The following is a 16,082-nucleotide window of genomic DNA, read 5'->3' as shown; positions in this document are numbered from 1 at the left end:
CAATCCAACAAATGCTTGTTTGTTTAATGGGAAAAAAACTTCTGTGGTCTTCATGTCACGGCCAAACTCGCAAAAATGTTCCTTTAAATCGCTCCTGCGAGGATTTGAAATAACCTCTTCAGCGAGGCTCGCACACGTGAAGGTATTGTTGTTGTTTTATTGTAGTCATGTGACACATTCCTCACCTGCTTCAGCTGCTCGCCTCCGTCTCTGGTGATGTTTCAAGGTCACACATGACCGAAATAACCAGCGTGTCGCACACAAACATGCTTGTAACAAGGACCCGGCAGAAGGTCGGTCTGAGGAAGGATTCTGGGTAATTGAGGATGAAAATAAGATCCACACTCGAGAAATCATCTCCGGCTGTGTTTGATCTGAAGGATGCATTGTCTTGTTGATCTTTTGTTGGAGCAACATGAAGATCAAAGTTGTCGTGTCGCTGACATGTTTCTGAATCCGGATCAGAGCAGGAGAAGAAACACACGTTCGGACGGATGTTTGCCGACGCTTCACTACGTTTTGTGAAAGTGAGTCTCCGTGTTCTCAGCTGCCGCCGTCACGCCGTGACGCGCCGCCGACTTTCTCTCAACGACCGACAAGCTAAACAAGTAAAACATACATTTGCCCGACGACCTGCTGAGAGGGTCGCCGAGGGAGGAGCGTGAGAGTGTCGGCCACGTCCGTCCCGTCGCTGCGTCCGTCAATTAACCCTGCTGTGATGTCACAAACATCAAAGGGCCCCGACCAACTGTGGACCCCCGACCCCCGACCCAGACCCCTCCCCTACACTCTCACAAACAGCTGGTGAAATGATTCTACCTTCAAACACAAACAGTCGACCTGGGATGAGCAGGCAACAGGTTCGACCTTCGACCCCAGGAGATCGCCCACCTCAATTCATAGAGGCTTTTTTTTAGTAGTAGCGGAAGTTTCTCGCACAGTAGCTGAGAGAGAACGAGTGACACACAATCTCATTACACAATTTATAAAGCTACATAAATACATTTATTAAGATACAATAAGAATTAAGCTTTGGAACAATCTTCCTCTCTCTTTGCGCTTGATGGATCTACTGACTCCTTTAAGAAACATCTTAAGACGTTTCTATTTGTTCAGGCTTTTCCTTGAATTTCTCGAACTCCTATGTTGTTCTCGGTGTTGTCTTGATCTTTGAAGTATGTACTGTTTTGAGTATTGTTTTGATTGTTAAAGCGCTTTGTGACCCTGGTCTCGAAAAGCGCTATATAAATAAATATTACTTACTTACTTACTTACTTACTTGATGATTCTCTCACTATTTTAGGGACACTAGGGACATTAGGGGAATTAAAAGGAGCCAAAATACGTCCAAACTGGAGTCGACTGTATCCTCTCGTCCTCAGTCAAAGTCAAGATTGCATTGTTTTATTTGGCGCGAAGGATATAACGTCTGCTGCGAGCTACTAAAAAATGAACCAACGCTGTAAATATTTGTATCGTGACTAAAGACATGGATGCAGCGCCGCTGTCGCTCGAGTCTCTCGCTCCGGGTCAACAACAACACAATTAGTCTTCGTCTCCCCGTCTGAGTCCACAAACGGTGGAAACAGATTCTATCTCCAAGAGAACAAATCGCTCTCAGATGGCGAGCGCGAACACAGAGACTCTGGGAAGCCGGGCGAGGAATCGGGGCGAACGCAGGAAGTGAACAGTCGGCGACGGAGAAACAACAAGTTGCTCAAAAGCATTAAAAACAGTCCGGAGCTCCGGACCACGAGTCTCTGCCGCAGCAGTTCAGGCTGTCGCTGCCGAAGATCTGGAAAAGTCATCGAGCTTCTGCTGCATTCTTCTGCTCCCCCGCGAGACTCGCTCGATAACGTCTTTACAAGACAACAAGAGGCTTCGGAGAAGTCTTTCGGAGGAACACGGCACATTCTTGGGCTGCCGAGGGAAATCAAACAAACATTGCGACGGGTAATTTGGATCGATGTGGTCGGAGGAGATTATGCAAAAGTTACTCTTCGTGAAAGTCATCAAAGCGCCGGAGCAGAGGGTTCATGACGCGGAGCTGCCTTCAGTTGCTGCAGCTCCTGATGGTGAATTATTGAAACACATCTTTAAAGTTAGAGTGCTTTGATTTCTACATCTTATCTGTTAACTTGTAGTGACTGCTCAAAATTTAAGATCAAAGATGAGAAGCAACCGGGAATAACTTTGAGTTTTGGGGGTTTAAAGTTAATACATAGTTTATTGCAGGGATAACATTCTAAAAAAAGGTGTGACCTGGTAAACTGACTTTTTAACAAACTCAAAATTGAGCCACATGAGCTACCGTCCCTCTCGACTTCCTTCTCTGTAACAGAAAAAGCTCCCTCGTGCTTTGCCGCCCAGTCAACCAATCACAGCTGACCATCAGTTTGACATAGAGTAAGTAAGTAAGTAAGTAAGTCATTTATATTTATATAGCACTCATATAGCGCTTAAACAATCAAAACAATACTCAATAAAATATATACTTAAAAGGTCAAGATAATACTGAGGACCCTATCAGCCGTTGTTAGCACCATTTCTGGTCATTTCCTCGCACTTCATACGTGAAGAAGATGCTCGTCGCAACCGCTAGCATTTTTTTATAGAGCTACTAATATGAAAACCCATTATTTATTTCTAACAAGTCTTGGCGAACGAGAGGTTACGAGATCGAAATAGTCGGACATAAATGGTACTTACTCGGTATCTAAAAAGAGGAGTTTGCAGAAAAGCATTATGGGAGTCCGCTGTTTTTGTTGGCACCATAAGTAAGGTGGGTTCATGTACTAGTACCTCTCACTTAGAACTTTATGCTGCTGTTTACATTAATGATCTGTGTGTATTAATGTGAACAAAGATAAGGAACTTTATCGTCTCCGACTACACAAAAAAACAGGTGGGGCCGCGGAAACTGCGATCTCGTGACCACATCTCAAGAGGTCCTGCCTCATCGTGTTGTCAGTCACCAAGACGACCTTGAACCTCACCACCGACCTCTTCCTCTGAGAAGAATCTCAATTGCAAACGCCAAAAAAAAATGCCACAGGTGATGTCATTACAAGGCGTCACGCAACAAACCGCCTCTGTTTTTTCTGAAGCCTCTTAAAAGTGGAATCAAGTGGTGAAGTGGTCGAGTACATGTGTTCCCTTCGGCTCTAAGTGGCTGCAATTACAAATGAACTCACCGCGTGACCTTTTTTGCAAATGAGCTACCGCAGTCGCAGCGGCCGTGACCACCGTACGACAGATAATGGTGAAAAATAATACCATTTTTTAACTTAAGTTCACACGTGAAGTGTTGTTGGCAGCCGCCGCCGTTAACCTCTCTGTGGGTTCGACTAATCGCCGTGATACCCACAGGATGTCTGGAGGAGCCTCGGCCCTTCACACTATGTGTGTGTGTGTGTGTGTGTGTGTGTGTGTGTGTGTGTGTGTGTGTTTCACTGTGCGCGTGTTTCCCAGCTTTCAACACTTAAAAAAATCTTTCCAGGAGTGTTTCCTCTGAAAGGCGGCGATTGAGATTTTAACGAGTCTTATTATTGCGACAATCAAACTTCAGCTTGAGTCGGAGCCAAAGCAGTAAATATATCTCACGTCTTGGTGTTTCCACATGTCAAACTTCATTTGGTTATTTTTGTACTTGTCGTAAGAGAACCTACGTGTACTTTTTGTAGCCGGAAAACCTGTTGGAAGTCGACTCTGCTAATAGCGTATATTTTCAAATGTCAATTATACAAGGTTTGTGAAAACATGGTGAAAGTTTAAAGTATAATAAGATCATTTGTAACAAGTTTGGAACCTCATATACAAAAAGTTGTTGATGGATATTTCGACTACAAACATACACAGAAAAATATCCATCTTTCAGTTTCTGCACAGCTCATTTGAAAGTCTTCTTTCATCAGCTGCTCAGTGGTTCCACTTAAATGTAAATGGAGCAATTACTGCTGCACTGCGAGCACTGAGGCGAACCAGAGCCACGTTTCCTCCTGAACTCTGCACTCCAGGCACCGACACAACTATTCCACGACTGGAGGAACGTTGACGACAACAATTGTTCGAACCTCGTCAAGTCCGAGCAGAACTTCTATTTCTGTGTAAAACACTGATTCAAACTTCAGCTGATCTCAGACATGTAAAGGCAGCGAATCAAAGTTCAACCTGGATCTGCTCCTCTTGCATCTTCGGAGCTACCCTCACTTCACTCTCAGGGATGACCTCGACCTGCTCAGTGTTCAGGCAGTTTTTTTCTAATGCTCTACTTCAGATTTTTCGAAGACTCCATATTTAAGGAGACTTTTCTGTGTATTTTGACACATTTTATTTAATATATTGTTGAAAATGTTGTTTACACTTGTACTCTACGCTACCTACATATTACCCTCAGCTACTGTCTGCTTTTATTTTGATTTTCTACTTCCTGTTTGGGCCTTAATTTCCAGAGATTCTACTGAGCATCTTCTTGTAATCACCCTGATCACCTGTCAGAATGCTCTGGAGGGTCAGCATAGTCTGTTGACATGTTTCCTTGAAGAACTTTCAATTATTTTGCCTTTCACCTGTTGTTTTTTCATGTTTATCTGTAAGTTTTTTGTTGTTTTACTTTTCCTTGACAGCTGGGTATCTTTGGATTTTTGTTCCTGATATATGTTGAAGGTATTTATTACGTTTCTGTTAGTATTGGGCTTTAGTTTAGAATTATTGAACATCATGAGCATGTTTTGTTGTTGTGCTCTTCTCTTTTTAATGAATATATATTTATACATTTATATATACATACATATGTGTATTATACTGTTCATTCTATTTGGGCAACAAAGTAAGAAGTTCATGACTTGTGCTCCCTGTAACCATGACAATAAAAGCTTTTGTTGTTGTTTTTATGGTGAAACGTTACAAATTTAGACGTGGCCTTATAATTCAGTGTTTTAAACTCACCTAAATGCAGTTTTTTTTTCATGTAAAGAGTGAATAAAATTCTTAACTTAATAAAGACTCCTAGAGCAAGTGCAGTGTTGAATGATGGGAAATGCAGCAATTCTGTACCGCAGATTATTTTTAATTTTTAGGATCATTATTCTGTAACTGATAACTGTTTTAAAGCTTCATGGCGAGAGTCTGGGATGTTTGATCGACGTTATCGTTTGAGATTTGTCGCGAGAATAAAATGACGAAATAACGGTCATGTTGACAAACTGTCATCCATCAATGAAGCCTTCAGAGACACACGTTCTATGGACAGAATAAAACCCCGGTTTAGCTGACATGAAGTGTAAGTAAGTAGAAACCATTGTTGACTTCATCACTTCATCACCTCCCGGCTCGTCTTCATCCTTCAACTACATCGTCCATTGTCGCTACGATGTCTGCGCCGCCGCATAGCTCCCAGTATGGCAGCGCACTGGCAGCTGCACTGTAAACTTATCATGAGTAAAGAAAGAGGATCTGCTGTGCTCTCTTCCTGTCAGCACACATGGCAAGGTGAACTTGGGGATCTCCTTAAATAACCGAGGCCCCCACCGGCCCCCGCCGGCCCCCACCGGCCCCCGCGCCACGACCACCACCACCTAGTCAGCTGCACCAACCAACGGGCGTTGCGTGTTTTCAAGGACGTTTTCGCTTCTTTTTGTCATTCATGAATCTCAGAGGTTTTCCATCTTCATCCCATCTAGAGACAAATCTAAACTCCAAAAAATGATGTACCGGATAAACGGATGGATTTCATTGGCTAAAAGATGACATTTCGTAAAGATATTTACACTTCAAGATAAGGGTCTCCGTTGAAGAAGAAGGAACTGAAACCTGTTCATCTGGGCAACAAATATCCACGAAGGTTTTAGCAACAGTGTCGCCCCAACCCCTTTACAGACCCACAACTCGTCTTCACGACAAACAGTTACAGTTGGACATCAAAGGAAGACGTCAATCAAAGAAGTCCACATGTTTCAACATTGTCAACGACTGTAGCTGTGTGTAGATAATGGTACAAAACAAAAACACTTAGTCTCCCAAATTGCAAAAAAATGGGTTTTGTGTACTCATGGTTGACGGATTGTGAGTGTGTAGTGTCATGTTGTTGTGTATGTCAAACAGGCACCGTCTTGTGAATATGAATGTATCAATGTTTTCACTTGTGTGTGTTGAGGAAGTTGATACAAGATGCTTTTATTTTGAAACTCTAGAGAAGAGCTAGAGTTTGGATTAGATCTGAGCTCAAACTTAAAAATTCAGATTCGCTCTTCCCCGTGAGTTTTGATTCCATCGGTCAGATCAAACAAAAGGCTAAACCTCAAAGGGGTCCGAACTATGCCATCCATGCCCGGCGTCTGTCAGGCATGCCGGGGAGGGCGGGGGTCCGAAGGTCGGATTACAGATCTCTCTTCTGCCCTCGTGGCTTCCCTTGGGACAGAAGCCAGGTAAACTGTCAAACCACTTCCTTCACTTCTGAAGCAGCAGGCTTAAAAGGGCCTTAACCTTTGACCTTCCGTGACTCTTCACCGTCGGAAGGGTTAACTTCTGTTCCCAGAGACACGCCCCTGTAGTCAAACTGTAGTCAAACTGTAGTCCAACTCCTTCTCAGACCCACCTTTGGTCAGAAATCCAACCAGAAGCGTTTAAAAAACCCGTACTGAACATATGGTGCTAACTTTCCTGATTCATCACAAAATGTGTCAAATTTAAAGACAAATTAAAGGTTTTAAATATGTCCTGTCCTTCATTCATATGAAGACATCGTGCTTGACTTTTCTCTCGTGTCTTTCACTGACAGAAAAGTGCTAGAAATCCTTCCGAAATGTTTGGCGACCACCTGTAGAGTTGGGCTGAGATAAGGTTAAGGTAAGAAACTAGAGCTTTTCTTCATCCTGTCCATAGGTGGCGCCTTCGAGCAACACTATAACCCAAACAATCAGATGCTTTGAGGCTCAGAGAAACTATAATGTTATTGTTCATTACATTTATTATCATGCCTGTAAATTCAAACAATTGAAGTTTCAATTAAATTGTCAATTTATTTGAAAGTAAGAACCATAATCCTCTTGAATTTACTATCTTCTCTCCTCCATCTCTCTATCAGATTTGTATTTTCTTTTTTTTGGTTTTCAGGTTTATATTGTTATACTCTGGCAACACTGGGTGTTTTAGCAAGTATTTATATAAAACTAAATAAATATAAATAAGTATAATATATAAAAGTGTGGACTCAGAGCTGTGCTGGAGAAAAGGTTGAAGGCTCTTATGCTGGACATCTGGAGTAACCATCGACACCCTCTGCATGAAACTATAGCAGCTCAGCAGAGTAACCGCAGCAACAGGCTCCTCTCCATGCACTGCAAAACGGAACATTTTAAGACATTCTTTGTTCCTTTTGCCATAAGATGTTACAACAGAACTCGGCCTCATGCACTTTTTACTTTTTGTTGGCAACTTTTGAATTATTTATTTATGTGTTTTTGTTATGTTTGTATTTTAGTATTTGTTTGTGTTTATTTATGTATTTGATTGCTTTTACATGTATTAATGGATGTTTGTTTGGATGGATGTATTTGTGCTGCTGGACAAAAGAACTTCCCCTTCGGAGGATCAACAAAGTATCTTTCTCTATCTAAATAACAGATATTCTGGCAACTTTGTACCTGAACTGTTGTACTCTGCTACGAAAAGTATCATTTTCTCTCACTGCTTCCAGAAATGTCACACTTTTACACACTAAACTCACTCTTGTGAGTTCTATCAGTTCCATCCCAGGACACCAGCGGAAGATGTTTATGGGTGTATTCCACAGGCTTATCTGACACTCTGAGAACCACTGTCACAAGAGTCTCGCCACAAGTTGGAAGCTGTAAAAAGGCCATCTGTTGGGTCAGCAGTTGAAAGGGGGCCACACCTGCACCGACGGCCGGGTCCCTTGTGAAGCCTGCACCGAAGCTCCGCCCCCAACAGGCGTTCACGACCGACGGCCAGACCCGCCACCTTTAAACACTAACATCCCACTGACAAGAACAATTAGCACTAATGTGTGGTGACAGGAACTGCCTCCTGTTCCCACAAGGCTGCCCGGGAGTGTCTGGAGACAGACCAGCGTACCGGGGTATGAAGGAGTGATCCTTCTGATCCTTCTTTATCTCATCGACAGTTTCCTGGCCTCTCCAGAAGAACTTCCATAGACTCATGAAGATCCTTCTGAAGACCTTCTCTGGTGGAGAGTGTAGAATGATCAACCGCTAAAGCATCACCTGCCAGATGTTCTTGTTCTGTGGAGGTCGTCTGTGACTTGTTGTCACTATTCTGACCATCCTTTCCTCCGTGCCTTTGCTGTATTTCCATGTGGTCAAGATTCTTGACTGTGGAGAAAGACGATCCAAACCTTCCAGATTCTCTACCCCTTCTAGAAATTTAAAGTAGTGGATTTACCTTAGTTTAAAATTCCCTCTGCAGTTGTCTAGAGGGGCTCGTGTTTCTGTTCTCTTGTATAAAACATCCTACAGTCAAGATTAACAGATGTTAAAACAACCTTTTTAATTCCTTTTGGTTCCACCTGTCTTTGTATTTGAAGGTTAAACGAGCTAATCCAAGTCACGACCTGTTAATCCGTGAAACGACTGCATCTAAAAGGTGCTACTTGTTGTTTTTTTTGCACTTTTTTAAGCATCGTGTTCATCATAGCTACACAACCTCTCCCACTCTTGTAATTCCAGTCTGGAAAACACTTAAATCTTCTTGTTGTTGCTTTTGATCTGCCATTGTAACATTTCCATTGTTCCCTGACATGGATGACACATTTTGAAAACCATCAACCAAATCGTTGATAACCACTTTCGGATTGTGGCGAAAAAACATCAGCTCTCTGGTAAAACAGTACCGACATGTTAAACATCGCACAATTTTAAGAACATCCAGCCGTCGACTCGACACACTGAGCTCACATTTGTAAACGCCTGTCCTCGTCTAACAACTGTGTGAGATCGTCGTGGACGTACCTGGTGGACACAGGCAACTGTGAGAGAGGTCCCTGGTTTCCCTGGCTTTTGGTAAGCGTGCTGCCAATTTCTGCAGAAAACACAAATAGAATGTTAGCCATTTTGATTGTATATTGGAGTTTCAAGTCACTTTACACTTAAGGCTTACACTTAAATGTGTTTTGGTCATGTGATGTGGGACTCAGACAGGAGAATTTGGTGTCAATAAAGTTTTGATATTTTTACAGCAAGGACACACAAGCGTTTATGAACGATTATAAAGGAAAAAATGATAAGTAAAACCATTTTATTCATAGATAGAATAGATTCAAGTGTTTATTGCACTTTTACTGAGTTTAAAATGTTCTTTAATGACAAAATAAATATAGTTTTCATAGTAACACGACTCACAGAGTCACTCAAAGTTCAGCTTTGACCAACATTTTAACAGATTTTTGTGTGCGGTGTGCCACGAAAAAATTATTCAAGGTCAGTACTTAAAACCAGAATTAATCCATAGGCCTTATAAGGCGCTCTGTCAATTTTTGAGAAAATTAAAGGATTATAAGTGCAACATATATCCCGAAAAGTACGGTAAATTAAGTTTTGTGATTCATTTACTATGTTGGCTATAATTCAAGTACCTAGTTAAAGTCAGTTTACTCACAATACATTTATAAAAAACTTGCTACATGTTGTAATAGGATTTGAAGGTTTTTGAATTGAGACAGAACCCTCTAGTGGTTATATAGCACAACTGCGTGTAACCGGTTACGCGACGGTTGCAACCCTCGACTACACGTTGCAAACTATTCAACAAATAACGTCATTTTTAAAATTGTTATTTGGAGCAACTTTGAACAATTCGATTTAATCTGATGTTAAAGGTGAGGATGAGAATTTAATACTCGGGTAAGAGACAGTTTGGTAAATATAATATTTGTCTCGCTCGTGATCAAATACTTTGTGATTGTGAGATTGACAGTGAGACCCCTGCTCTGTACTGACAACCTTAGGTAGTGTTTGTCTAATTTGTTCAGGAAATTGCATCTGTTTTTCTTTCAGAATGTTTTCAGTCCATCAAAGATCGAGAAATAGTTGCACTTCTAACCGTCCAGATAGTGATGGAAGTGTTTTTGTTTTTCCGTCTTGGATGAACATGTAGAGCCTTTTAGTGATTTTAACTTAATCATCAATAAGTTCTTCCACAGTCACACTGGAGGCCAGACAACACTGATTTGAAGAGGAGTGGAATAGTTTGTGTCTCAGGGTCTTAGTTTCGGGTACTTTAACAGAAAAACATGGGACACCATCTGCAGTGACATCAACCAAAGGTCCTGTGTGTATTTATTTATCTTTTGTTTTTCATTCTTGAAGAACCACCTGACTCGGCACATTTTTCTCATCCTGGTAGGTTTTTCTCTGTGGCTCCACATGTACCTTCGACGTCTGTCATTTCCTCCCAATAACTTCAACTTGACGCCGGATTAAAGCGTCGGCTCGAGGAGCTCTAGGAGCTGGAGGAGCTGGAGGAGCTGGAGGAGCTGGAGGAGCTGGACGAGCTCGAGGAGCTGGAGGAGCTGGAGGAGCTGGAGGAGCTGGAGGAGCTGGAGGAGCTGGAGGAGCTGGAGGAGCTTGAGGAGCTGGAGGAGCTTGAGGAGCTGGAGGAGCTGGAGGAGCTGGAGGAGCTGGAGGAGCTGGAGGAGCTGGACGAGCTCGAGGAGCTGGAGGAGCTGGAGGAGCTGGAGGAGCTGGAGGAGCTGGAGGAGCTGGAGGAGCTGGAGGAGCTGGAGGAGCTGGAGGAGCTTGAGGAGCTGGAGGATGCTCGAGGAGCTTGAGGAGCTTGAGGAGCTGGAGGAGCTGGAGGAGCTGGAGGAGCTGGAGGAGCTGGAGGAGCTGGAGGAGCTGGACGAGCTCGAGGAGCTGGAGGAGCTGGAGGAGCTTGAGGAGCTGGAGGAGCTGGAGGAGCTTGAGGAGCTGGAGGAGCTCGAGGAGCTGGAGGAGCTGGAGGAGCTGGAGGAGCTGGAGGAGCTGGAGGAGCTGGAGGAGCTGGAGGAGCTTGAGGAGCTCGAGGAGCTGGACGAGCTCGAGGAGCTGGAGGAGCTGGAGGAGCTGGAGGAGCTGGAGGAGCTGGTGGAGCTGGAGGAGCTTGAGGAGCTCGAGGAGCTGGACGAGCTCGAGGAGCTGGAGGAGCTGGAGGAGCTGGAGGAGCTGGAGGAGCTTGAGGAGCTCGAGGAGCTCGAGGAGCTTGAGGAGCTCGAGGAGCGCGGGGACTGACATCATTAGATCCACAAAGACCGGGCCCCGGGACGTTATCCAGGCGGATCACCGAAGTATCCGAGAACATTCTCCGATGCATAGCGCTCGGTCCCGGTGGTCAGCGGAGGAGGAATGCCTGTGAAGTGTTTGGGGACCAGCGACAGGTGTGGGGGGTCGGGGGGGGGGGGGGGCGGCTCTCGTTCTCTGCACTGCTGGGCTTTTCGGGGTATGGACTCATCAGTGGAGCAGTTATTTCTGCCGGTGCCGGCCAAGTGAACATGTGAGCGTGAATGAATCATTCGCAACACGATGGTTGTGATGTGTGTGTGTGGGTGTGTGTGTGTGTGTGTGTGTGTGTGTGTGTGTGTGTGTGTGTGTGTGGTGGGGGGTGGGGGGGGCGAGAATTAAAGAGTCATCGAGGAAGCTTCAACTTACTTGATTATTCTCTTATCAGAGGAAATACTTTTATAATCAGTGAGATATTTCACGCTCATGTTCTCGTGTGTGTTTTACTCACTGATGGCGGCCGTGACCCGAGCCTCACCTACGCCCGTAAAATCTTGATGAAGTGTCGCCCCTCACGTCAGCAGCTTATTTTGTCAGAAACATTTACGATAAACTTGAAGATGGTCGACATGTTTCAACCGATCGGAAGGCGTTTGTTTTCTTATGAAAGTTGCGCTGGAGCCGGACCACTATGTTTTTAAGGAGACCGTGTCAAGGGTGAGGTCAGGGCGCCAGAAGGGTTGAAAGGTCAGGGGTCGCTCTTAAGCACGCCGTCGAGGCTGTCGGATGGAAGTGGTTTGGACAGCTGTCGATGCTCTGTTTGAACAGTTTTAAAAATACTCAAGGAAGGAATCGAAGTCTCACCGTGAATGATTATATCATGTTTTTGACGTACATGAACAAAGATGTACTTTATTTATAGATCGTTTGCCTCGATGTGTGTCGACAATGTTGTCATTTTGCAACAGGATGAGGTGAGTCGTCGCTGCCAGTCAAGACGTGAGTCAGAGTTCAGTAAATAATGAGTCGTACTAATAACCAGTACTCGCTCAGGTCAGGAATATAAACTGACATGAAATCAAAGTTTTCCTAACAAAAAATGTATATTGAAAATGTTGGAGGTGGAATCAGGACTTTGTTGATTGGTTAGATCAGTGACCTAGTAAAAAAAACAACCTCACAACAAGAGGCTGTTAGCATCGTACTGTAGTGTGAGGTTGTTCTTAACTTACTTGTGAACTATAATATTGACTTTTACTCCGTGTTGATACAAGGTTTATTGGGGTCTTTTAAAATTTCGTCCAGCATCTCTATGAGTTCTTTTCCTTTGACGTTCATCAGTTTATCTCTGGAGCCAAAATAATTGTGTTTCCAGTTTAACTGTTTGAGTTTAACCAGATTTACCAAAGATTTATGGCCTATTGACGGTAAAAAAAACCTACAATTATATAAGAATTTGTTTCCAAACAGTCAACATTTTGTGACAGAATTAATAAATAAATAAATAAATTAAATTCTCTTCTTTTTTTTTAAATATAGACACAAACAGATCCTTATTATTTTACAATATATTAACATCATTCTGATGTGATTGAACATCATTCAATTTCTCAGCTTTTACCAAAACATTTTTCTTAGTTCACCCTATATTTAGGGTAGTTTTAATTCACATCTCAGTTGTTTTACTTTTCGAAGCAGAGTGTCCAGGAACTGTAAAAACACAAATACTTGCAGTAAATAATTAAATATATTTGTGTTTTCAATATTTTTTTCTAAAATCATCAACTATCTTGAAAGAAAAAAGGTTCATAAAAAGAGAAGGGAATTGTTTTTTAAGTCGGAAAATGTTTCCTGGGACTAGATGAGAGTTTGTTGAGTATCTTCCCTAAAACATCATCAAGGTGCTGAAAGCACCAACGTCTCCTGTCGCTCGACGTGTTGTGAAGTCGCCGACTCGTCTCACTTTCTCTCAGGCTTTCTTTGCGAAAGGTCACATCTGTCCCTATGTACCATTAATACGGAGTGTTTATATACAAAGGTCCAAACAAAGAGGGAGCATGCTGGGGACCATATGGAGGCAGCAGTTGTGATTATTAGTTTCTCCTCCAACTCTTGTCTTCATTCTGCGCCTCCTGTGTTGCTCTGACTCGTGTGTTCTTCTTCCAAAGCTCGTGAAACGACATGTTATGTGTGCGATTGAATCATCAGTTACTTCATCAGCTTCAACCTTTGAACTAATTCATGCGTTCAGAGTGAAAAGTTTGAATGTTTCTGGCATCTAACTTATATTATTGTGAACTTATATTGAGTATTTATCCTCAATCAGCTTGTAATATCACTTGGTAAAGTTTTCAAGACTTTGATTTGTCTTTTTCTCTCCTTTTTGTATTTTTATGTTTCCAAAACAATACATTAAATAATACAATAATTATCATTTATTGGACATTTTTCTCATAATGTGTTATATTTCAATTTATAACATCATTTTTTTCCCCTTGTAAGTTAAAGCAGCAACATGTAGGATTGAAAATATTGTTTCTGGCTCACCCTGGTGTCAAAACAGTTGAACTGCAATACCAAGACTGTTACAAATGTAACCAATTATTCCAAAAAGCTATAGTCAACGAAACATGTCGGCTTTTCATCTTCGTCTCTGCTTTGTATTTTGCTTCGTAAAAATGTATTTGAAATATCACGTCTTGGGCTAATGATGATGATGATGAAGATGATGATGATAATGATGATGATGATGAAGATGATGATGAAGATGATGATGAAGATGATGGCTCTTCCATCTCCTCAGCCTAGCTGCTGACCTCACATCCCTCCTTGATAATAACAGGGTTTTTTTCCACAAATAAAATCAAACCATTTTTTTCAAAGACACCTAATCCTATAGATCTAGACCCCAGAGAGCATCCGTCCCTTCAGGTTAGGAGTCCAGCATCAGTTAGCGTGACCGACAAAAATTCCACGTCTGAAATATCTGCTGCTTCCATTCGTCACTTGACTCTCGGCTCCTTACGAGCAGCTCTTGTTTCTGCTCCAGAATAATGTGGCACGCAGGGAATAAACTGGGTTTGAAGCAAAGTCTGAGCTCCTGAAATAAGAACTTTAACTAAAATAGGATCGATCAGCATCATGATCTGAACAATGAAGGAGACGCTCAAGACAATTTTCAACATATATATTTGTCTTTACATATTCTTTTTTATTTATTTAAAGAAAAACCTGTTTTGAAAGTTTGTGATTTTTCAATTAAAGATTAAAATGTGGTGCAGTAATGACATGTATAATAACATTACTTGTCTATTTCACATTTATTTATCTTCTAAAGATAAGAATTTAAAGACTTTACTGATGGATGTCGCACATTGAAAGATACATAGATATGTTTTTACACGTAAACACAAAAAGTGTGTTTACTTTCATACTTTATGTTCAACACACCTATTGGAAATAATTGAGTTGTGTAATTATGTTCTAAAACAAATAATGTTTTTAAATCCGCAGGAGATATTCTTCGGCTTGTTGTTGTGTTTCTGCTCATTTTTGTGTATTTCTACTCAATAGGTACCAAATAAAAAGTTACCAACGGATTAAAACATCCTTATAAGGCTTATGGATTAATTCTGGTTTTAAGTACTGACCTTGAACAATTTTTTTGTGGCACAACGCACACAAAAATCTGTTCAAATGTTGGTCAAAGCTGCACTTTGAGTGACTCTGTGAGTCGTGTTACTATGAAAACTATATTTATTTTGTTATTAAAGAACATTTTAAACCCAGTAAAAGTGCAATAAACACATGAATCTATTCCATCTATGAATAAAAACATGTTTTTATTGTAACTCTCTGCTTTCTGTTTGTTGCCCACTTTTAAATATTGATTATATTTAAAATGATATATGACGTAAAATGCACAATAGTTGAGTATTTTAGCAAAAACTCAAGTAATAACTGATTAATTGTGTAATAATTCATCAATATTAACAGATAATCATTATTTTCATTGATCAAACACATTCAAACTCTTCTCAATAAAACCCCCCTGAAGTGCGTCATGACGCGGCCAGGGATGTGTCCTTCTCACCTCCTCCAGGATCTGGTCCAGTCTCCTCAGCATGACGGGCTCCACCTGCTCCGTGGACCAGACCCAGGCGGACAGTCTCTGCTGCTCCAGGCTCACGATCCTGCGCTGGAGCTCCAGCGTCCTCACGAACACCATCACGCAAACTCCGACGCACACGAGCGTGAAGGCGGCGCACAGGCTGGACGCGGACCAGTCCCTCCACCTCCTCCAGGGACACGTCTTCTCCGCAGGAGTCCTGCTCGCCTCCACCTTCTCCATGTCGAGTTAAAAAAAGAAAATCCACCTAAGAGTTCTGGAGATCTTTTGGATGCGCTTCAGGATCTCCTTGCGCGTGTGATGGTCTTGGGTTCCTCCAGCTTCATGGGGACCTGGTTCCTCCTGCAGCTCCTGGGTCTGTGTAACCTGACGCACCCCCTCCTCCTCGAGCGGTCCTCCCACAGGCGGCTCCACCTCCGGCGGGTCTGCGGGCGAATGCCGGGGCGGGATTCCTCGCTGACCTCCTCCTTTGATCCAGGATATTTCGGGGGCGTAAAGCCAGAGAGTCGCAGAGTCGCTCAGGCGGGAGTCGAAAGTCAAAAAGCTGCTCTGGAAGTGAACACCACACCCTTGGAAATAAATGAAAAGAAAACAACTTTAATTCATGTGAAATCACTTTTTTTTTTTTCACGGGTTCCATCCTAGTCTGAGCTCGGGGTCAAAGGTCCAATTGGACCTTTGACCCCGAGCTCAGACTAGGATGGAACTGGTGACCTTCATAC

General features: G+C 42.6%; 1 protein-coding gene across 1 annotated transcript in view; it reads right to left on the bottom strand.

The window, feature by feature from the left end:
* The window catches only part of LOC148069077 (collagen alpha-1(XIII) chain-like), a 30,817-nt gene extending 15,120 nt beyond the window's left edge, over nucleotides 1-15,697 (bottom strand). Inside the window, exons 1-2 of the mRNA XM_087802058.1 lie at nucleotides 15,325-15,697; nucleotides 8,988-9,057 (exon numbers count right to left, since the gene is read on the bottom strand). Coding sequence (XP_087658184.1) covers nucleotides 8,988-9,057; nucleotides 15,325-15,582 — 328 coding nt within the window. The 5' untranslated portion in view covers nucleotides 15,583-15,697. The remainder of the gene's footprint in view (nucleotides 1-8,987; nucleotides 9,058-15,324) is intronic.
* Between the last annotated feature and the right edge of the window lie 385 nt (nucleotides 15,698-16,082).

This window comes from Callionymus lyra, chromosome 11 (assembly GCF_982586985.1).
Source record: "Callionymus lyra chromosome 11, fCalLyr1.hap1.1, whole genome shotgun sequence".
Classification (NCBI taxonomy): Eukaryota; Metazoa; Chordata; class Actinopteri; order Syngnathiformes; family Callionymidae; genus Callionymus; species Callionymus lyra.
The sequence above is the reverse complement of the archived record's forward strand: the minus strand, read 5'-3'. Positions and strand labels throughout refer to the sequence as shown.